Below are 22,350 nucleotides of genomic sequence, written 5' to 3'. Positions count from 1 at the left end.
TTCCAGTACTCAGTGACTGTAGTGTTACATATGAATGAACTGCCCCCACATCAACACAATAGGGCAACCTAGAGGCATTTTACATTTAAAACTACATGAATAAAAAAGTATTACATAGAAAACTGCCCTCCCCCCTCCCCAAAATCAAATTTAAACAAACACCTGAATGGTGTATTTGGATGCACAGAAATGTTAGTAGTTTGAAAGGCAGAAACACGTGACATTTCACTACAAAATTCAGCTCCCCAATAAGTATGTCTCAAAAAAGGGAACAGAAAACAGTCACCAAGTTAGTTTTCACTGTATTTATGGAACTGGGGGGGAAAAGTCAGCAATAGTTTACAGCAGTTACTTCTAACAACAGGCAAAGAAAAGAAGTTGCTTACCAATATTTACCAGGAGTGTGACAACTGATTATTTATTTTACCTTAAAGGGGACTGCGTACATATTCTAACTAGTTCTGTAGTGTATTGTTACTGTGATATAATACACACAGCACACATGGCAAAAATTATAGGTAGCTTTCTGAGAGAAAGCAACTCTTTTTTAAAAACACTAACGGTAGTTTACCATGTTGATGAAAGAGTATAAAAACTTCAGCAAATATCTCCAGTTTTAAATGTTTGGATTTTATCACCACCACCACCCTGGACAATGAAACTAGACGGGTCAGTCTCTTTATTTAGTCAGTCTTGTTTTCAAGTTCAAACACAATATCGTAATACTTTAAATACCAGAGCGGAATGTTTGAATAACAAAACCACACAAAATAAGCAATATAATTTTTTTTGTTAAACCTAATTTTGCTTCGTTGGTTCTTTTAATACAAAACCTGAATTTTGACCAAGCGTGGTTCTTAAATGGCACTTGTAACATATGCCACTTTAAAAAAAAAAAAAAAAAAAAAAAAATCAATTTTACCTTTGTAAAGCTGTCCTACCTTTTTAAAAAAATAATCTCAACTACACCTGGCCTAGAAACTCTAATTATTTTATCCAGTCATCTTCAATAAAGAATGGACCCTTTGAGTATTTTATTTGAAAGGTTGGCAGAGTTATTTTTAAAGGTGCATGTTTTTGAATCCCTGAGAATTCTTTTAGTCTGATACAGACTAGCTCGGCTACCACTCTGAATTCTTTTAGTGTTCTCTGGAATTGGTATACATGAAAGTTCTGGTTGCGTCCTGACCTTTTATTTTAAAAAAACATTTAGACCTTTTGTTTGCAAATATATTCTAAGTGTAAGTTGATATCAACAACATTCAACATGAAGGAACAGCATGGCTGCTAACGAAAGTATATGACAAAAATCAGCTACTACCCTGGAGAGAAAAAACTTAGTTATCTTTAAAAGAGAACTAAGGGGCGGACATCCTGGGATTCACTGCCCAGAGAACCTTAACTTAGTACCAGAAAAACTGGTTGAAACAACTAAAAACAGAGCAATAAAACAAACATGTTCACACAATACAAAAGGGGCAAACATGGCTTCTGTATATGAACATAGTGCCTCAAAAGCTATTAGAATAGGGAAAAAATGATAAATATTTTTTGTTTTTCCATAAACACTTTGATATGAAAAACAAAGCAAGCACAGGGCAAGAGGTAAAACTTTATTATGGCTCAGAAACTGGTCAAGGGAGAGGAATTATTTAAGTTCAGTACCAATGTGGACACAAGAACAAATGGATATAAACTGGCCATCAGGAAGTTTAGACTTGAAATTAGACAAAGGTTTCTAACCATCAGAGGAGGGAAGTTCTGGAACAGCCTTCCAAGGGGAGCAGTGGGGGCAAAAGACATATCTGGCTTCAAGACTAAGCTTGATAAGTTTATGGAGGGGATGGTATGATGGGATAGCCTAATTTTGGCAATTAATTGGTCTGACTATTAGCAGTAAATATGTCCAATGGCCTGTGATGGGATGGAATCTGAGTTATTACAGAGAATTCTTCCCTGGGTGCCTAGCTGGTGAGTCTTGCCCACATGTTCAGGGTTTAGCTGATCGCCATATTTGGGGTCAGGAAGGAATTTTCCTCCAGGGCAGATTGGCAGAGGCCCTGGGGGGTTTTCGCCTTCCTCTGCAGCATGGGGCATGGGTCACTTGCTGGAAGATTCTCTGCACCTTGAAGTCTTTAAACCATGATTTGAGGACTTCAATGGCTCAGACATAGGTTTGGTACAGGAGTGGGTGAGATTCTGTGGCCTGCGTTGTGCAGGAGGCCAGACTAGATGATCATAATGGTCCCTTCTGACCTTAAAGTCTATGATTCTAAGAAAACAAAGCATAGGACTAAATTGTGAAGGAGGCTAATAGTGGGTATCACCTTGTTAAGCTGGAAGTAACTATAATATGTTAATGGTATTGCAAAAATTCTGGCTTATCAAAATACTTGAAAGCTAGGAATTTCAGATCAAAGATTTAAGCAACTGACAAACATTACAGTTCTGTAAAAAAATTTAAGACAAGAATTTAAAAATTAAGTTCAATTTTATTAAATGAATCAAACATCTGAAAGCAAGCCAATCCATTCTCCCATTACTATTTAAAATGTTAACTTTAGATAATAGGACTTACTTTAAACTTTGGTCCTGTGCATTAAATATCAACTAGATTAGATTAGTCCAAAAGGGCAGGCCAATATTTTTCTTTCCTCTCCTTTCTTTTTTAGTACAAAGTGACAAAAAGAAGAACTTTTTGAACTCCGGTAAGTACCTCTACTTTTAAAGTGACAAATCAGGAATCCATTGTCCACTTCAGATGTAGAGGAATGAATTCTAACTTACGCACAGACCTCACATATTACTTCTAAAGGCAATACTTAGTGTGAAATTTTAGTTCAGAAGCCAAAAACCAGGCTTGCAATAAAAACTGAGTTACAGCCGTAACCATACAGAGCCTACCAAGTCGCCAAAAAGGGGTATAGAATAAAATGGCAAAGTTTTGGGATGACAACATCATTTTGGTTATTCAAGACAGGAGAAGACTAAGGAATTACAAAACAACCGACCAATGCTAGGTAAATGTACAACACTGACAAATGAGATTCAATGAAGATAAAGTACTCATATACATAATAATGGGTTCTAAATTAACTGTAACCACTCCAAAAGAAGATCCAGGCAACACTGCAAACAACAGGATAAAATTGAGAAGCATATACATCTACAAGTTTCATGGCGTTAGAAAGCCAACCATTAACTGCCAGGAATCAGGAAGAAGTTTCTCCTACAGACAAGTTACTCCATACTTTTCACCATAGGGTTTCTTGTGTCCCCCTCTGATGAATTTATATGGCCACACACAGGCTATAAGACTAGACAGGACATCAGTCTGATCCAAAAGGGCAGCTCCTATGTTTCCAAATTAAATAAATCCTGATAAAAATCAGTTTTCCCCATTCCCCAGCTATGCCACTTGCAGATGGAACTACAACCTTGATATTCTGTTCCTGGTGTCCAATATCTTTTCCTTCACCTTTTAACTTAGCGGGATATAGAAAGGCAGATGGCAAAATAATCACCCTTTGCATGATTTCCCTCATATCTCTGCTCCTGCTTTCAATGTTGTACCTCAATGACAATGGCAGCATGCCTAACCCCCCCACACACACCCCCAATTCAAGAGTTAATATCTTCCACACACATAGTTTTGGGGAGTATCTTTTCTGCATAAAATATTCACCAGCCAACCCGCTCTATAGGTGACATGCTATAGGATAATCAGTCCCCACCCTGAATGTGGGCACAGACAGGATCCAACCCTTCATTTCTTTGCTGCAGTAAGACAGGCAGCCAGGATTTTCACTTTCCACATAGGAGGCACACGTGCAGTACGTCTCTTGCAATTTGAGTCCAGCAGGTTAAAAATACAAAAGGGCAGGAGTGGATAATTTTTTAGGCTCAAGGAAAAAGATGGACTCCATTATTTCCATGAATACAGTGATAGACTTTTCTCTTTGTGCAACAAAGGTTTCAGAATTTAGAATACCTATGTTACTAAAAGTACAACTGAAAAAGGGGAAGGAAGAAGCTACCAGAGCCATCATGATCAGATGGCCTCCCACTAGACGCCAACAGGAATTCTGCAGAGTAAAGGCAGCTCAGACAGGCTCTTGGTTTTGAAAACAAAAACTTTCTATGGATTTACTGCAGCTTACCTTGCCTAAATACATTTTATTCTCCTACCTGTTCTCTCTGCTTGTCTAGCACTGGCTGCATCTTTGCCTCTTGGAGGAAGAGTCTCACTAGCATTCATCCAAGAGCAGCTCCTGTTGGCATGAACAGCTTTCATGATTTCTGTCTTAACTCTTCATCTCAGTTCATGTTTCAGCTGAAGATATAAGTATCTTGCCTTTCTTTGCCCTTACTGTTTCTCTCTCCCTCTGCTACTTTTTTTTTTGTTTTTAATTCAATAGTAATGTGGTCTGGGATACAATATGTGTAAATCACTAAACTTGACTTGTACATATTGTATCCCAGACCACGTTACTGTTGAATTAAAAAAAAAAACCACTACACACGTGAGTGCAGTGAAGCGCAGACGACAGAGCACCTGCTCATTTGCCTACTCCTGGGGGAGACCTGTACGAAAGAGGACCTCACAGCTGCAATGGAAAGAGCCATTGCTTGTACACGGTTCTGGAAAAACATCTAGTTCAGGGGTCGGCAACTTTCGGCACGCAGCTCGCCTGGGTAAGCACCCTGGTGGGCCGGGCCAGTTTTATTTACCTGCTGACGCGGCAGGTTTGGCCGACTGCGGCCCCCACTGGCCGCGGTTCGCCGTCCCGGGCCAATAGGGGTGGTGAGAAGCCGCGGCCAGCACATCACTCACCCGCACCGCTTCCCGCCGCCCCCATTGGGCCGGGATGGCGAACCGCGGCCAGTGGGGGCCGCGATTGGCCGAACCTGCCGCGTCAGCAGGTAAATCAACTGGCCCGGCCCGCTAGGGTGCTTACCCTGGCGAGCCACGTGCCAAACGTTGCCGACCCCCTGATCTAGTTTATGTCAAGGACATGAGAAGAAGTAGTCACTACACAAAATAAAACTGTTATACTGTATGATAAATTCTTGGTGTCTGTTCTTCAGCATCTCTGAATATCTTCATGCTATTTTGAGCACACCTGTCACCATGGGCCCAATATGTTATCAGCACATGGCAAGCATGGAGTTCAGACCTGCAGCTCTGGTATTATTAACATTATGCTAAAATTAATGAGCCTAGATAGCCCATGCTTCAGTTTAGTTTATTTGTAAAAGTAGCAGCATAGTGTATATTGTGTACAAGACTGTTAGATAACTACAGTGTCAAACTATAGCAAATAGCGACCAAGACTATAGTTATTTACAAATCATGAACATACTTCATATTTTCAGAATTTTCAACTCTAAACTTCAGTTGCTTTACAGTTTACAAGCCTCTCTTTCCCCCCGTCTCCTCAAGTTTTCCATTCGTACTCAGAACCACCTACATTTGAGCAGGGAGTTGATGCCCAGTTTGTGTAGACGGTTCTCAGACTAGCACCTAAAAATAGCAGTGTGCCCACGGTGGCGCCGGCTATCCACCCAAGCACGTACCCAGCGGTCAAGCAGGGTTGTACTCGTAACTGCTAGCCCAAGCGGTCATCTGTGCTTTCACGGACACACAGCTATTTTTAGGCTCTAGCCATGGGTGGCAGGTATAATAGGCCAGGGAAGGCTAACACCTGGGCCGTGGTGGCCCTGCCCCTTTCCTGAGACCCCCACCGTCTGCTGCTGCCTGCCACAGCTCGCTGTGTCCCTCCTCCTCGGGAGTGGGGGAGTGAGGAAGGAATGCGACGAGCCAGCAGTGGGTGGAAGGGTCTGGCGGGGGAGTGAGGTGGCTCAGCCATGTGCTGGGGCTGGCCAGGTGGGGGTCCGGTGGCTCACCTCGACTTGGGGCTCGGCGATGCCACCCGGCATGGTCGACGACTCGGCCCAGCCCAGCATGGCTGGGGCGTGTGGTGGTGGCTCAACCCATGTGGCTGGGACCGGACTGGCGCTCAGGGATGGCCAGGTGTGGCTGGGGTGGGTAGGCTGGGGCTCCTCCAGTCGCAGGGCGGGGGCCCTTAGGGCTCCTCCTGTTATGGGGTGTGTGTGTTCGGGACTCGCTGGGCGGGGCCTCAGGCAGAAGGGGGTGCAGCCAATGGGCTAGCCTCCCCAAAGTGGGGGGTTCACCCACTGCCCATGGCACTAGCTCGAGTAGCATAGGCATGTCGACTTCAGCTACGACTCAATTCTCAGCTCAAATGTAGAAGTACCCTTCATCTCAATGTATATAATTCACTTTCTTCAGTTGCTAAAATACACTATCTACATCCTTCCCTCTTCTATTCAACCTTTTTTCATTTGCAGACCCCTAAAAATTTCAAATGGAGGTGCAGACCCTTTTGGAAATTTGACAGTTTGAAAACCACTGTTGTATCATAATGACAACCTTTCGTGCACCCTTTAGACATAGTGTGCAGACCTTCGGGGGTACGTGGACCACAGGTTGAAAACCACTGTATTACACCATTCCCTCATGCAATTTACAAAGCTACTGGCTATCTCAATTTCCAGCTTGACTGTAGACCAGTATAAAGTTCCCCCTTCATTAGTACACATCTCACTATAAAGTAAAAACCATTTCCTCCCACCAATAGACTACTATATGAAAGAACAGTTAAATATAATATGAACACCAAGAATTAAATGTACGTTTTTTCTGATGATTTGTGTACTGGTCATTTACAAGTAACAGCCTTATAATGTACACAGAATGCCATATCCATGACAAACTACATTTCAGCAGAATGTACTTATTTTCTTCTTTATAACAATCATTATCTCCATGTTAGGCATAACCTAGCTGATCATTAATTGCTGGGAAAAGGGCCCTTTATACGCCTCAATCCCTCAACTCCCATAATCATTAACTGCCAGGAAATACCCTTCCCATTAGTTGTACTTAAATCTCTTCTCTCCCTTTACTGCTGTGCTGGAGGGATTAAGATTTACAGAGTGCTTTTAGATTCTTGACTGAAAAGCACTGTAAATGCAAAATACGGAAGTAATCTTACTACTCCTTAATTTACCTTATTTTTTTAAAATGATGGTGATAGCAAAGGTTAGGGAACCCAGGAGAACCACACACACAAGCAAAAATTTCAATTCTGGTGGTGTAGGATCATAAGGCATAAAAATATTGTCTGATGCAGGGGCTGCCTCAAGCCATGATAATATGAAAAAGAAAGATTTAAAAAGTCTCAGTGAAACAAGGCTGGAGCTCACCACATATGGACTCCCCTATTATCAACACCGAGGTCTTCTGGGATAGAATGGCCTGCTGCCTTGTGGGGTATATATGTTACGGGAGGTTCCTGTAATCTATAAAACTTATGTTGCATGTGGTATGATTTTGATATGAATAGCTTATGAAAGATCTTTTTCTTTTCTTTCCTCCCTCTGCTTTATATACATTTATGCTGAAGCCTCTCTCTGAGTTCTTTTCTCACTTTCTTTCGGGAAACAAATGAGCACCAGAGGGTCCTGACACCTGGGAATCAACTGGGTGGTCTTAACAACAAATGGTGGAAAGAGACAGGGACTAACTGCCCTGGTTTAATCCTGAAAGCATAGGTGAGGCTTGATGAGGAAAACAGAGTCTGGGCTAATCAGGACCAGATAAAAACAGCTCTTCTAAATTTGGGGAGGGTGTAAATCAAACACTGCAAACTACTGGCCTCCTGAACCGGCTGGGGCAGTTAAGCTTCCTATGCTGGCACAGCACACTTGGGGCGGGGGGGGGGAAAAACCTGGCTGGGGAACCTGAATGTTGACGTTCGGATTTTTATGTTTGGAATGTTTTGGCACACATCCTTTCCCAGCTCAGGAGAGGACAAACAAAACTTTTATTTAACGCTAGAAAGATAAGAAAGCACGTGTGAATCGTTTTATGAAAGCCAGACCCACCACTCACGGCATTTCTGCAACATCTTTATAGACCACCCCATCAATAAACACACCGACCTCACAGAGCACTGTACTACTACTATAATAATAATAATTATAACTACTCAGGGATACCTTAAGAAGCTGCGAAGCCTCTCAGGCCACAGAGTCTGCAGGTAAGTAAGGCTAGTCCCCAAACTGAAACGTAAAGCAAATCCCTCCAGAAAAAAAATGTAAACACTGGTTTATTGTTAATTCCAAAGAAGTGAGACTTGCAGAAAAGTTTGCTGCTATTGCCCAGACAGTGAATGAGCAAGTGTTGCTACTGCCTGTGATGCAGAAAGTGAGAATGAGAGCGAGGATGAAGAATGCTGACCTGCATGCAAGTTTGACCCAGGAGAAGCAGACAAGTAGCACCATGGGAACAATTTATATTTCCTCTTTGCTTTACTTCCCATTATGTCACTACATCAGTGTCTCAGTCAGTGAGCAGGAATCCAACTCTTGACACAGGTTATCACATAAGCAGCTATCACCGTGCAGGTAGAGAAGCACAGTGCACCATATATATAAAAAATGTGTTTGTTTTTTTTACTAGGCTTCTTCCAAAGACTTCTGTATTACCAACAGCTGTTGCAGAGCAACACCTAGGAAGAGAGGAGGGTACTCTTGAGTTCTTATACTGGCTTTGACTCCCTCAGGCTTGGGCAAACCCATTAAGCTCCCTGCCTCAGTTTCCCCATTTGAGCAATAGAGACACACTCAAAAGGGTGTTGTAAAAATTAGCATTTGCAAGACACTTTGAAGATTAAAAGCAATATATAAAACGCTACATATTAACAAGAAAACCTTGGAGTATGCTAAACTCCTCTTTGTAAACACTGCATGCTTGCAATAGAGCAGGTTAGACACTTCCATCCTATAACCAGCCTTTGCTAAAACACCACAAATAACCTATCACCTGTCACAAACTGACTGCAAAATAACTCCACACAGTTACAACCTTGTCAAGTGGAGAAAAACACCCTATATAATACCAATTTGCTTTAGGACACAGTGGCAGGAGGTGGGCAGTCAAAGCCAGCCTATCCCTGAGAACCCATACCCATCCTCTACTCCAAGCACAGCAGTGTAGCTACCCAATTAAACTTCAAAGGACTGAGACCTCCTTCCCCAAAACAAGCAGAGTGGAATGGAGTGAGGTGGAGAGCGAGGCTTGTAATTATTTTTAATGTGGTAGCTGAGTTTCTGGATGAGCATTTCACGCAGCCACGCATACCGAAGCGTCTCCTTCCAATGTATCTTCCATAACTTTCGAGGCCCCACCTGTCTCCCGCCTTCAGCTGAGATACATACACTTCACTCTCCTGTTGGGGTGATGACAGTGATATGATGGTGGGAGCGCTATATACCTCCCTCTTACTGAAGATTCTGCCACCAAATTCAAAGGAGTTTTGGTGTGATTTCCCCATATCCAATGGAGTCATTACTCTCTGGATACTGCTAACTCTTCCCTGCCAGAAATGACTGATCCCTAGGGTTCATACCAATTTGAATGGAATGAATCAAAGTGATACATCAAAAATAATTTACAGAAGTGCAGCTCTCTCCTCTTCTAATTACAAAGTACCCTAGTCAGCCCACCATGCTTTATTATAGATCTAGTCAATATATTTTTCAGAAACAAAGTACAAACATTCCCACCAGAGCGCAGCTTAATAGAAGTTACCTTGGCCAGTTGTGTTACCTCCTTCCTTGGCAATGAAACTAGTTTTCCGTTTAAGGGGAACCCCAAACCCCCTTGCATCTCTCTCTGACACTTACCTCCCCATGCCCTGGGGGTTTATCACAGGGGATGCTGTTTGGGAGACCCACTTATTGAAAGGGAGCCAGTCAGCCTAAGGGAAGAAGGGGGAAGGAAGGCTCTGCAGCTGCAACCACCCTCAAGACCCAAGTTCAAGTCCAGGGGTGTTTGAGGAGGAGAGAAGCTGGGGACGAGAATTGGGGTTGGGGGGTGAGAGGGGATCAGGGAATCCCCGTGTAAGGGAGCGGGAGCTGCTGAAGTGCGGGGAGGCGACTCCGAGGCAGTAGAGAGGAGCAATGCCGGGGAAGGGCAGGGCACCGGGCATACCGGGGTGGGGGTGCGCGGGGGGCGGCTACTCACGGGGGCCGGCCCTGTCCTGTCCCGACGCGGGCCCCGGGGAGCTCAGCAGCAGCACGGGCAGGGCGGCGGCGCCGCCGGGGGGGCTCCACACGCTCTGCGGCGGCAGCCCGGCGCCTCGGGGGCCCGGATAGAGCAGGAAATAGGGGGGAGACTCGGGGGGCGCCTCCTCCGCCGCCGCTTCCCCGTCCGCGGCCTCCAGCGCCCCGGCCGAGGGGCTGCGCCCACCCCGCTGCTCCATGGTGCGGGGCCGCGCCGCGCCGGCTCCGTCCGGGCAACTTTCCCCGCCGAGCTGGGGGCGCAGCGGCTGCCGCGAGTCCGCCTCCGCCATGGACACCGGCCCCGCCCCGGAACGGCCGCCCCGCCCGCAGCTCGCCGGCCCGGCCCGGCCCGGCCCGTGCGCCTGGAGCCTCGCCCCGCCCCCAGGGACCCACCCCCAGCTCAGCTCACCCACAGTAACCCCCCCCCATCCCCGGGGTTAGACCCCAGCACCGCCCCTCGGCCCCCTGCCACGCTCCCTGACACCCCCCTGCAGGGGTTAATTCAACCCTGACACCCCCCCCACCGCCTCCTCTATGCACCCCACTCCCCAGGGGTCAGCCCCTCACCCACACTACCGTCCCCACAACCACCCCAGCGCCTGAGGCTGTGAACTATTAACCCCCCCAACACACACACACCATCCCCTCTGTGCACCCCAGCCCCTGAGGGGTACAACTCTAAGGAGGGTTCACCTTCCCATCTCCCCAGCACATTCAGCCACTGAAGGTGTCTGAATCCCCCCCAACACACACACACACACACACACACACACGGAGAGCGTTAGAAAGTCTCTCCTGGGGGGCTCCCAGCCCCACTGACGCCTCTGCACACTTGGTCACTCACTTATTAGTGTCCAGTTTCTCTCCTTCACCCCTTGGTGCTGCGAAGATCCAGATTTCTCACTGGCCTGTATTTTTCCCTCTTCTATCCTTTAACTTCTTCATTGTGTGATTTAATGCTGGAAGTTTGGGGTTTTTTGGGGGTGGGGGGCAGAGGGGGCAGAGGGCAATTTGTCCAAGTTGCTTTATTAAATAAAGTTGTCCTGCACGCATTAAGTAGTATTAATTAACACGTATATGTAGATCTTATTTTATAGTTAGAAGCTCTCCATTCATCTTTCACATATGATTTCCAGCATAGTTATTTTGATTTAGTTTACTACAGCAGAATGTATCAGGTGCTGTTTTCCTCCTAAATACGTACATTTGTAAAATGACTGTACAAGAGTTCGCTGTACCTCTCTCTCTCTGTCAATATATTAGTGTGCTTACATGGCCCTCATCACTGTAGTATATGACACCATGTCTGATAGCTATTTTGTCTTTGCTTCTCCGTTTTTCTTGGCAGATACACAATATTGAATAATACTTATATATAATGCACGTATATAGCACTTTTTGTTTTCCAAGCACATTATAAATACTAATTTCCTTCCTAAGACAGTATCAAACATTCAAATTACAACAGAAGAACTATAAACATGACAACTTTAGCACTGCCTCTATTTTCAAACCAGGGGACTGGACTATACTACACCTCTACCCCAATATAACGTGGCCTGATACAACATGAATTCGGATATAACGTGGTAAAGCAGCTCTCTGGGGGAGCGGGGCTGCACGCTCCAGCGGATCAAAGCAAGTTTGATATAACACGGTTTCACCTATAACGCGGTAAGATTTTTTGGCTCCCAAGGACAGCGTTATATCACGGTAGAGGTGTATTTGTGCAGGTTGTCACATGAGGAGTTTTCCTCCTTTGTGAGGAATGGATAAACTGTGCAGATTTAGGCCTCAGGTTATTTTCTCTCATACATTATTTACCAGTACTGGTTTCTCTTAAAGTCTAATAGCAAGAGGTATTGTTGACCAAGTTTTTACCTTTGTAAATATCATCTATCATATTACATAAATATTAGGAATTACTTTCAAAACTTCGGTGACATGGCAGGTTTAACGTCTGCCTAAGTTATTTGAATTTCCAATTTCTCTATTCCAAATAAAAGCTAGAGTTGATTGTTTACACTTTTAATTAACTAGACAAACAGGACCTAGTATAAATAAGATGAGAACAGAAATAGAGTAATACAAACATGCAATTCCAAAAGATAGTCTTCAGCTGTAGGTCACAATTATGGATTGTTTATGAAGGAGAAGCTTCCAATATAATCTAACAAGATGTATTTTCTATTTTTCAAAACATCCACACCAAACAAAACTTTTATTCTACAGCATTTCATAAGTTTGTTGCAGGCTACATAAATAGTATTTTGTTCTTAAAGTAGATTTATGGAAGTTGGCGTGCAAAATTTTGCAATGGCTTACACACTGTGCCATCTGACTAAAGTAATTGAACCTCACAGGTTAGTCTATACAGCTGATTCAGATGCTGCATGTTTACAGAAGACTCATATCATACCTTTCCACAAGAACAAATACAAAAGAGACTTGCCGGTGAGAGGCAATCTAGGCTCTATTCTGCACAACAGATTTTCTGTACAACTTACATAAATCTACTTTAAGAACAAAATACTATTTATGTAGCCTGCAACAAACAATCAACTCTAGCTTTTATTTGGAATAATAATAATAATAAATAACCTTTCCTCCTTCACCTGTTGATTTCAAAGGGCTTTACAAATATTAGTAAATCTTCAGTTTTCCCCTCTGAAGTAGGGAAGAATTTATCACCACCACTCTGCAAATGGAGAAGCTGAAGCAGAGGTTAAATGCCTCTCTCCTCAAGAAAGGATTTTCTGCAGTGCCTACTTTCTTCTCTCTCCAGTGCCCAAATTTTAATCAGTACCAACACCTGACAAAAAAGCGAATACCAACTTCCCTTTCCTTTTTCCTGTTAAAAGGACATCACCTAACACACACTGCTTGCTGGCTGAACAGCAATTTAAAAGAAAACAGTGTCATTTCATGTGTACCCTAGTGCGTCTTCCCACAACAAAGGTTAACATAGATAAGAAGGAAAGGATAATCTTGTGATTAAGTCCTCAATCCTGCAAGATGCTGCATATTATCCACTACTAATGACTTCCATGGGAGCTGAAGACACTCAGCACCTTGTTGTATCAGACCTTATATGGGAAGATCTAAATTCTATTTGTGACATAGACATCCTTATGCAACTATAGGAAAGTCAAAGCTGCTTTGTGCTTCAATTTCCTAGCTGCAAAATGGGAATATTTATATATACTCCTCCGTTACAAGAGTGTAGTGAAGCATTCTTTATTTGGTATTTTCAGATCCTTGGATAGAAGTGCAAAGTTATGTTATTTAAGACAAATAACTAGCTCACATTAATCAGAAAACTGTAGCTGTAAAAGATGAGCATGAAGAGTTTGTATTAAGATTTTCAGAGGTGGAATAAATTTTGGTATTGATTTTAGGATTCCCACTTTTCACCAACTTAATTCATTTTTCTTGAATCTTGCCAGACTAATTCACAGGTTCTGAAAAAAATATCCTGTCTACAATCTTTCTTTGCATCATGTTGCAACATCATGTCATATTGCAATGTAATATTATTTTCTCCCACAGGATAAAATTGCAAAAGTGGCAACCTCAAGACAACTCATTCCTGAAGACTAATTTTTTGTCTAGTTCTGCCACTAATTATTTGCTACCCCAGTATGGTAGAGTTTTCAATGGGTTTTGTCAGTGATAGGAAGAGTAAAGCAGTGTAACTGATATTTTGTTTCTATTAGAAGTTCCATAGAAAGTAGAGAAGATGCAATGCACTTGTCAAGTATCAGGGGGTGGCCATGTTAGTCTGTATCTCCACTTGTGTTGTTTTAGGCAGCTGTAGGTTTACTTTTACTTCCCTACACTTTTGATTTAGAATGGTCTGTTGGGTTTCTACCCTCCATTGTATTGTCTGTTCACACATTCAAAAGCTGATGCTGTCTGGATGACTATAGAATAATTACCAGGTAAATAGACTGGTTGTTGTGAGTGAGGGGTGTGGATGTTTACAAGATGATTTAATTCTATCTAGGTAGACCTGTCTGTATATTTCTCTTGCACGTTTTGTCTCAGCAATGGGGAATTTATGCTCAGTAGTCAAGGTCACATATACAAAAATAAAGCCAACCACAACAGGTGCTGGTCTCCTTTGTGTCTGAAGTTACCAGAATCTTTGGTGTCCTGTCCCTCTTGCTAGATGGTGGTATCTACAGGTCTTCTTAGTGTTTTTCAAATATATATTTTTATAAAAAGGTTAAAAAGAAAAATCCTGGTGAGTCATGCAGCTTCAAGTGTGTAACTCCTGAACATAAAGGATGAGGAGAACGTGCAAATGGTCTGGTCCAGCTTACTCATAGAAATTACCACTGGATGGGAAGACATATTAAAGCCCCCCCAGGAATCCCCTCACCAAAAACCTTGTTTGCTGAACAGGAGGTGAATAGACAGTAAGGCAAGGGCTTTGCAAAAGTTTACAGAAGTTCCATGCTATGTTTCATAGCTCTAGCATAGCCATTTGATTAATCTTTTCTCTGCCTCTCCAAATCCTTCCTAATCAGTGCATCGTGCCAATCACTAAGCAGAAGTACTTTGTGGCAGAGGTATAACATCATGTAACAATGGTAATTTAGATGTGTCAGTTTTTTCTGTGAACAAGGAACTTCATTAGAATAAGGAAAACATTATCCATAAACCCACTGCCTCTCTGTCACTATAAAGCGTTTCCCTAATTTCTTCCCAAGCTTCCTTCCTGAGTCCGAGGTAATTTCAGCACATCAGGTGACAGTCCCAAGGGGGTCCCTGTGACCGAACCCTTCACACACACACACATCCTCTCTTGAGGTCTTTAAAATCATTTACCAACAGTGTTATCAGTAGCCTGCTAGAAGTGCCTTTTAGTTCCACTTAGAGACATAATTACATTACTTGCCTTGTAGTGTTCAGTAGCCCTTGCTTATTCAATATATTTAAAAGCCCCTATTAAAAATTTATTTAATCTTTCAAAAATGAAGACTGTCTAGGCTCTGAATTAGCAAACTGTAAATAAGATCCCAAGAAATTTCATGTTCAGGTTAAACAGGTTGGCACTACTTTCAAGTCTACAAGATTATGTGCACCATCTACTGTCCGGACTGTGGTATAATGTTTCCTAAAAGACTAAAGATACAAGCTAAAGTCAGTATGCTAAATTAATGTTGGCTTAAGTTACAAATCTACAATTTCTAGAGGCGAGGACATTTTTGATATTGAAAAAAGGGAGAAATGCATCATTATCAGTTCCATAAATCTGCTTGTTGTCAAAGGTCCATTAATTGTATACATTATCACAAAGCATTCTGCATACTTTGTTTGCCCTCAGATTTTGCACATTAATTTGTTAGCTGTGTATGTTCTACACCTTTAAGGATATGAATGGTAACAGGGTGGATAAAAATCATTTTTTTTTTATTTAAATCGGATATTTTTGATAAAATGTTTGTTGAGGAAAAAAACCTATCTAAACATAGTTTTAATTAAGATGCATTATAGCTCAAAGATATCTCATCATGGAATAGGGATTATAAATTCTAATTCTATAGTATGAGACAATATATTCATGTAATGTTTAAGAAAAGTTTGGTAGATGAGTTCCAATAGTTCATGGATTAGGGACCCAATTTTATGGGGTTCCACACGCTTCTGTATAGATTACTTAGGTTAATCTTTCTATCTACCCAATGGGACTCAGTGCTCAGTCCAGAAGATACCAACAGAGATGCTTAGTTTTGCAGGTCTCAAACTGTTCTTACGTTCAGTTCTCAAACTGTGGATTTGTGTCTCCAGAGGTACCATGCTGGTTAACAGCAAAAATGTTTTTAAATAAATAAATAAATAAAATATAGCGGTGAGAAATAACAGACCTCAACTATATTGTCCCTGTGCAAATTTGTGTACACAAAGTCAATCCCTTACCTCTCTCTAAAAGTGCAAAGTTTCAAAAAGTTCAATAAACAGAAGATTGTTGGGGGCGGAATAGATCTGGACAAGGAGAAGAAGTCTGGAGATAAATGTGAGAAGCGAGGGACATATGCTTGTTTTGTTAAAATATTAAATGTTGTTGAAGAAAAAAATCCAGAATACTTAACGTTGTTGTTTTACTTAAATAAAGCAATTTAAATGTCTGTCTGGTGATGTTCTTCTCCTAATACAGCATGTCAAGAAAATCCTCCAAATATTAATGAGTAACTGGTTGAATTGGAGATAGTTCACCTCCCAATGACTTCATAAATATCTGCTTCAATTACCTTTGGTAAATGAAATAACCAAACAATCATTCATTTTTTGATATAGCTGAAAAACTAATCGGAAAAGTTTTCAAAATAAATCACTGTTTAAAAATGTAAGTTTAATTTTTAGAAGGTACACACTATACATCTATCTCTGAGTTGTGAAGAATATATATTAAGGTTATAACAACCAACAAGAATGCACTTTTATGTAGAAAACCATGATTAAATCGAGTCTTCCCGACTACTGATTTAAATCAAATCCACCCTGAATGGTAATATGAAAATCATCTTTATAGGAAATGAGCATTTCAGTTAGTGGCCATCTGAATAATAAGATCAATTTGTGTTTTCAAATTTTTTACACACTGGTATAATCACCCAGTTGGGCTGAGGTTTTGATATTCCCTTCCCCATTCCCCACGCCCACTCTTTCCCCCCAAAAGGACAAAGGTCTATTTAAAAAAAATCCTAAAAGTCACCTATAACTGAGGTCTTTCCAGAAGTGCAGCTAATGTACTGAAACAATACCAGCTGTGAAATGCACAATGATTTTTTTTGCGTTATCATGCTCCCAGCACAATTAGTAAATAAAGGTAACAGTGATGAAGGAGCACTACACTTAGGGTGACCAGATAGCAAGTGTGAAAAATCGGGACAGGGGGTGGGGTGGGGGTAATAGGAGCCCATATAAAAAAATAGCCCCAAATATCAGGACTGTCCCTATAAAATCAGGACATCTGGTCACCCTAACTACACTCCCTCCATATTTAAGGCTAAACCTGGGTTCCCATCATAAAAGGCTTAAGATGAGCAACACTAAATAAGGAAGACATATTTTTGTGTCTGCTACAAGAGCAAAGGACTTCAAATTGCTACACTGTTGACACTAACTTATTCTTATTCAGTCCCACTGGCAGTGACGCTACAAGGACTGAGTGTACAGCCCAAGCATTTGCCATTTGTACGCAGACAAGTTTTACAATGTACAACCACCATGTTACAGAGGGCATAGTTCAGAGCCAGAATACCTTCAAGGAGGAGATTTTCAAAAGCGCTGTTTGGCACATTTCTTCTTCCACTGAAGTCAATGGCCAACAGTAAAATTTCCAGTGATTTCAACTGCAGCAGAGTAAGGCCACCACTGAGCACTTTTGACAATCCCATTCTATAAAACATGTAATAAATGCATCTTTCATAATAAAAATCAGAGTTGAAGAAACTTGTTGGCTCAACAGCACCACCAATCCCCTAATATTTGGGATTTTTACACAAGACCTTTTCAATGGAAATTTGGTAAATTGTTTGTGTGTGGATTGTACCAGCAGAAAACACGCACAGGGTCACAAACAATCATTCCAGGACCTGAGGGATCCCTTGCTTCATTCCTACACCTACCTGCAGTCCTCCCTCTTTCTCTGAGATGTTGCTACAGCATGGACCCATCTCACAGAGAAGATGGAGGTGTGACAATCGCCCCCACTGCTGCCAGCCACTAGTGATCCCTGGCCCTCTGGAGTAGTCTGCATTGGCTCACCTCCTGCTTCTAAGATGCCACTGCTCAGTGGCCAGATCAAGCTCAAGTTCTCTCTGTCACACCCACTACTGAAACACAAAAATACTAGTTTGTTACCAAGGTCAAATTAATTACTGGTTCTATTCAGAATGCTGCTACATGGTATGAATGGTAGTTGTATGTTGTAAACATGTACTCCTGTGCTGCATTTAATCATCAATCAAACCATTCGTAGGTGCAAACAGGTGCAGCACCACTGAAGTCAATGAAGTTATATGGATTTACCCTGAGGATCTGTCCCTGTGTATCCACATATTGAGATAAATTCTGTCTTTAGAATCACACTGCACAGCTCCAATTTCTGCAGTAACTGACGGGACTAGTACACAAGATGAAATCATTCTCCTTTCATGTGTTCCAGTCTGACTATATTTCTGCTATGCTTGTTTTCCCACGTGTTTTGTTTTCCTTTCACAAAAGCTTATGTACATTACTCTGGGGGGGGGGAAACATGACCGGTCACTAGAAGTAAGTGGCACATAACTCCTGAACTGGTTCCTCTAGGAAAAAGCGATTAGACTGAGCTGAACTCAAACATACATATTTAATCTAAAGAGAAAGTGTCATCTCTGCAGTATTATTACATAACCTATGAAGACTATGCCAATGAGTGGGCAAAACAGATTTGCGTCATTGACATGTTACCATTGTGCGTCATTGCTGTACAGCAGCTGGTTGCCTCCCTACATTCGAGGAACTACACATTTCAGTGATGCTGTCTATACCGTTTATGGACTGCTCATATATTTAGATTATTGTTAACCTGTCACAGCCTAAAAGTCAGAATATTGATTTAGTTATGATGCATTTTCAAATCTTGGATTCCCCATGGAGATTGTCACAAGGTTACTAATTACAATAACGATTTTGTAATGTGGACATATGTCCACTAACTTCACATAAACCATTGGATATTATAATGACTTTCATACACTGCTAACCTGGGACAAAAATCAAGCCAGACTTGCCATCCTGAGATATGAGCACCCAAAACTAGAACTTAACTGGACTTATATATGTTCAGCATCTCTAGGGATATGGCTCACAGTGGTGCAAATTACACGGTCGCATTTTCAAGAGGGATTTATAAACACCTGTCACTATTTCAGAATAACCAGAACTGTGAGTGGTCTCTGTCATTTTATTGATACTTCCCAGCAGGACTTTCAGTCTGAGATTAAAACACAGGAAATGCAGTTCTCCATTAGAATGCATGGGAAAAATAGGAGACTTTGAAAGTTGCTGTAAGCATGATTTAGCTAGAAGTACAGACAAGGACAAATCAGAGCAGGGGTTATAGCAAAGGTTAATGATTTGAAATGAACAGCTGCTGGTCAATTTGCCCTTGTCTCTGCTTATACCTCAACTGTGCTCATGCAAATAACCAATGCAAATAACAGATTGCTGACAACCAATTACTAAAACGGTAGTACAGACCAGGCCAAAGACAATGGGTTAAACTGTTTAACCACTACATAATTGGCCCACTAAGTATAGAAAATACATAAGCTTGTGAAGGTCGCAGCTTTCTACTGAATTGCTAATTATTGCTTACTAGACCTAAGATTTTTTCTTGTTAGTGATTCATTCCCTCGTATAATTAGATTATCTAATTCTTACCTCATCTACAATTTTCCAAAGAACCAGAGGAAAGGTGGGAGCAAAGTAAAGCAGCCATTACAGGAACTACCATAGCAGGCACCTAATTCTACAGCTCATCACAGTTACTGGACCAGAGAAACAGGCAACAAAATAGGCAAAGGAGATGGCAATGGTAGCGGCACACATTTTACTCCCCAACTCCCTCCCCACATAGAATCTTTTTGCAGACGCTGCCAAGTCTCTTCCCAATTGCCAAATCCTTTGGCACCCTCTGTAAAGTCCTACCCCAACCTAATTCCCACCCTGTTATCCGTATTTCACTTCTTTCCATCACAACCTTTTCTGCTTCTCAGAGAATAACACCCTATAGGGAAAGTTACAGTAAGAGACAGTGATGTAGGGAATAGCTCCTGTACACAGGAGTGAGTGTTCAGGGTTATTTTTAGAGAGGTGTACAATTAAAGGGCTGGTTGAACATTCTGTTAAAATATATATTATATACTTTCTACACTAATAAGTATTTAAAAACCCACAATGTTCTATTTAGAAATGATTTATTGTGTTCACATCCACTATCTTCAGGTCCACAAATCGCAGAGGGAATCATTTAAGCTTTATGCTTTTCTTAACTCCAGCACGAATGCCAGACAGTTCACCACCATATCTTTGCTCTTCTTTTCGAACCGCACGAACCTGGCCCTTTCTACGAATCTTAGCACGCCTGAATTTCTCACGATGCTTGACTCTTGGGTTACGATCAATCTTCTTCCTTTTGGGTGTAAGGCCTTTATTCTTGGCAATCTGATATGTTATACCTCGCTTTTTATTTGGATCTTCTTCAAGAACCAATTCCTCTTCCATAGCATTCTGATCTTCTCTTCTCTTCCTCTTGAGTTTCATCTTCTCCTCCATCTCCCTGTAAAATTTCAAGGCAGCCTCTTCATCTAAGTCTGAATCATCTCTTGGTTCTTTAGCAGCAGCCTCAACAGTAGAAATCTTAGGAATAGATTTTGGTTTATTTTTATTAACAGTTCTCTGAAGAAGCATTGTGGATTGTTTCTTTCCTCCTACATCATTTCTCTCAGTATTGTGGAGCTCTTTAAGGAGCCATTGGACTTCTGATGATAACTTTTCATCCACAATCCCCAAGTCATTGATTAAATTTCTGTAAGCAACCAGTCTTTCAATAACAGGGTGGCCCTGAACTGGAATCCTCTTTGATTTCAGAACCAAGTAGAAGCTGATATTGGTGCAATAATTCAAATAGAGATGATACTTGGTCTGGAGGTAACGGCTGCCTTTTCCCTTCGGGATGATCCCATTCCTGACCATGTGCATGAGTGGATTCAGTTCATCCTTGAGTTCAGTTAACTTGGCTTCAAAGTCCTGAATCAGCTGCAGCAGCTCAGGTGACTCTTGCTTCAGCAGCTTCAGTTGCTCTTTTCTGGAAAGCGCCTTCAAATCCTTGGCAATCTTCGGCCCTGTCTCCAGCAGCTGGGTGCTGCGCTGCTCATCCGCGTAGGCCTGCACCAGGTCCAGCCCATAGTCGTCTTCGCCCAAGGCCTGCGCCAGACGCTTCTGGATGGCCTGAGCCTCCTGCTCCTCCTCCAGCTCCTCGGCCTCGGCCTCCTCGCGACTCCGCTTGTTCTTCGAGCGGGCAGCGGCCCCGTAGTCCGTGTCATAATAGAGCTGCTTGCGCTGCCCCCAGGAGAGCTCGTGGGGGAGGCCGGAGCCCCTGACTGGCTCCTCCAGGTCACTGTGCATAGACAGGTCCCCGTCCTCTTCATCTTCATCCCCATCCTCCTCCTCGCCCCCCGGCTCCTCCTCCTCCTCCTCGCTCTCCTCCGGCAGCTCCAGGCCCAGCACCTCCTCCTCACTCTCCTCCTCCTCCTCAGCCTCCTCCTCGCTCCCCAGCGCCCCCATCACCGCCTCGAACCGCGCCTCGTGGAAATCGTCCACCTCGTCCGTGAAGCTCTGCGAGGCCAGCGGGCCCGGCTCGGGCCCGGCGGGCTCCTCCCCGGCATCCTCCTCTGCCTTCGGCAGCCTCCGGCGCGGGGCGGCCCGGCGCGGCCTACCCATGCTGCGGGCAGCCCGTGTGTGTGCGGTGGCGGCGCTTCTCCTCCCCACTTCCGGCACGGGAGAGCGTGTGCCACCGCCAATCTCCTCCCCACTTCCGGCTCCGGCCCAGCGCGTGCCACCGCCAATCTCCTCCCCACTTCCGGCTCCGGCCTAGCGCGTGCCACCGCCATTCTCCTCCCCACTTCCGGCTCCGGAGACCTCATTCTCCTCCTCACTTCCGGCTGCCGGCCCTGAGCCAAAGCGATGACTGTCGTCACCACTCGCGTTCTTCCGGCCACGGTAGCGCGGCGCGTGCCTCAGTGATGTCCTTCCTCTCTTCCGGTCACTAGGGTGGTGCCGCCGCGATCTCCTTCCGTACTTCCGGCTGCCCCGCTCTCGCCCCCAGGGCCAGGCGCCCTTCTGCCATTAGCCCGCCCGTGGGCCTCTGCGCTCTGGCCACGCAGGAGCCAGCCGCGGACGACAGTGTGAGCTGTACCCGCGGGAGAGCGTCGCCTGGGAGACGGGCCTGGCCCCGACGGGCAGAGCGGCTCGTGCAGCCCCCCCCGCGCCCCAGTGGTTCCTGTGACTCCAGCAGCACCGGCCGGCGGGGTTCGCCATCAGCACAAGGTGTCAGCCCCCCCGGGAGCCCCTCAGCCCGGCCCAGGCTGTAGCCAGCTCCGCTGACGTGGAAGTGTTACGTGGTGCCCGCCCGGGCGTGACGGG

At 43.5% G+C, this 22,350-nt stretch overlaps 2 protein-coding genes across 4 annotated transcripts in view; both read right to left on the bottom strand.

The window, feature by feature from the left end:
• RUFY3 (RUN and FYVE domain containing 3) overlaps window positions 1–10,456 on the bottom strand; it is an 83,397-nt gene extending 72,941 nt beyond the window's left edge. For all 3 annotated transcript variants that reach the window (XM_054029760.1, XM_054029763.1, XM_054029764.1), the window contains exon 1: window positions 10,115–10,456. In XM_054029760.1, the coding sequence (XP_053885735.1) occupies window positions 10,115–10,442 (328 nt within the window). In that variant the 5' untranslated portion in view covers window positions 10,443–10,456. The remainder of the gene's footprint in view (window positions 1–10,114) is intronic.
• Window positions 10,457–19,094: 8,638 nt separating this feature from the next.
• Window positions 19,095–21,719, bottom strand: UTP3 (UTP3 small subunit processome component). Its single transcript, XM_054030208.1, has one exon. The coding sequence runs from the start codon at window positions 21,646–21,648 to the stop codon at window positions 20,173–20,175; it is 1,476 nt and encodes a 491-aa protein (XP_053886183.1). The 5' UTR covers window positions 21,649–21,719; the 3' UTR covers window positions 19,095–20,172.
• Window positions 21,720–22,350: the final 631 nt, after the last annotated feature.

This window comes from Malaclemys terrapin, chromosome 5, assembly GCF_027887155.1.
Source record: "Malaclemys terrapin pileata isolate rMalTer1 chromosome 5, rMalTer1.hap1, whole genome shotgun sequence".
Classification (NCBI taxonomy): Eukaryota; Metazoa; Chordata; order Testudines; family Emydidae; genus Malaclemys; species Malaclemys terrapin.
This window is presented reverse-complemented; position numbering and strand designations above follow the sequence as displayed.

Coding starts and splice junctions, on each gene's coding strand:
- UTP3 (XM_054030208.1), bottom strand. CDS start 21,648: ATGGGTAGGCCGCGCCGGGCCGCCCCGCGCCGGAGGCTGCCGAAGGCA.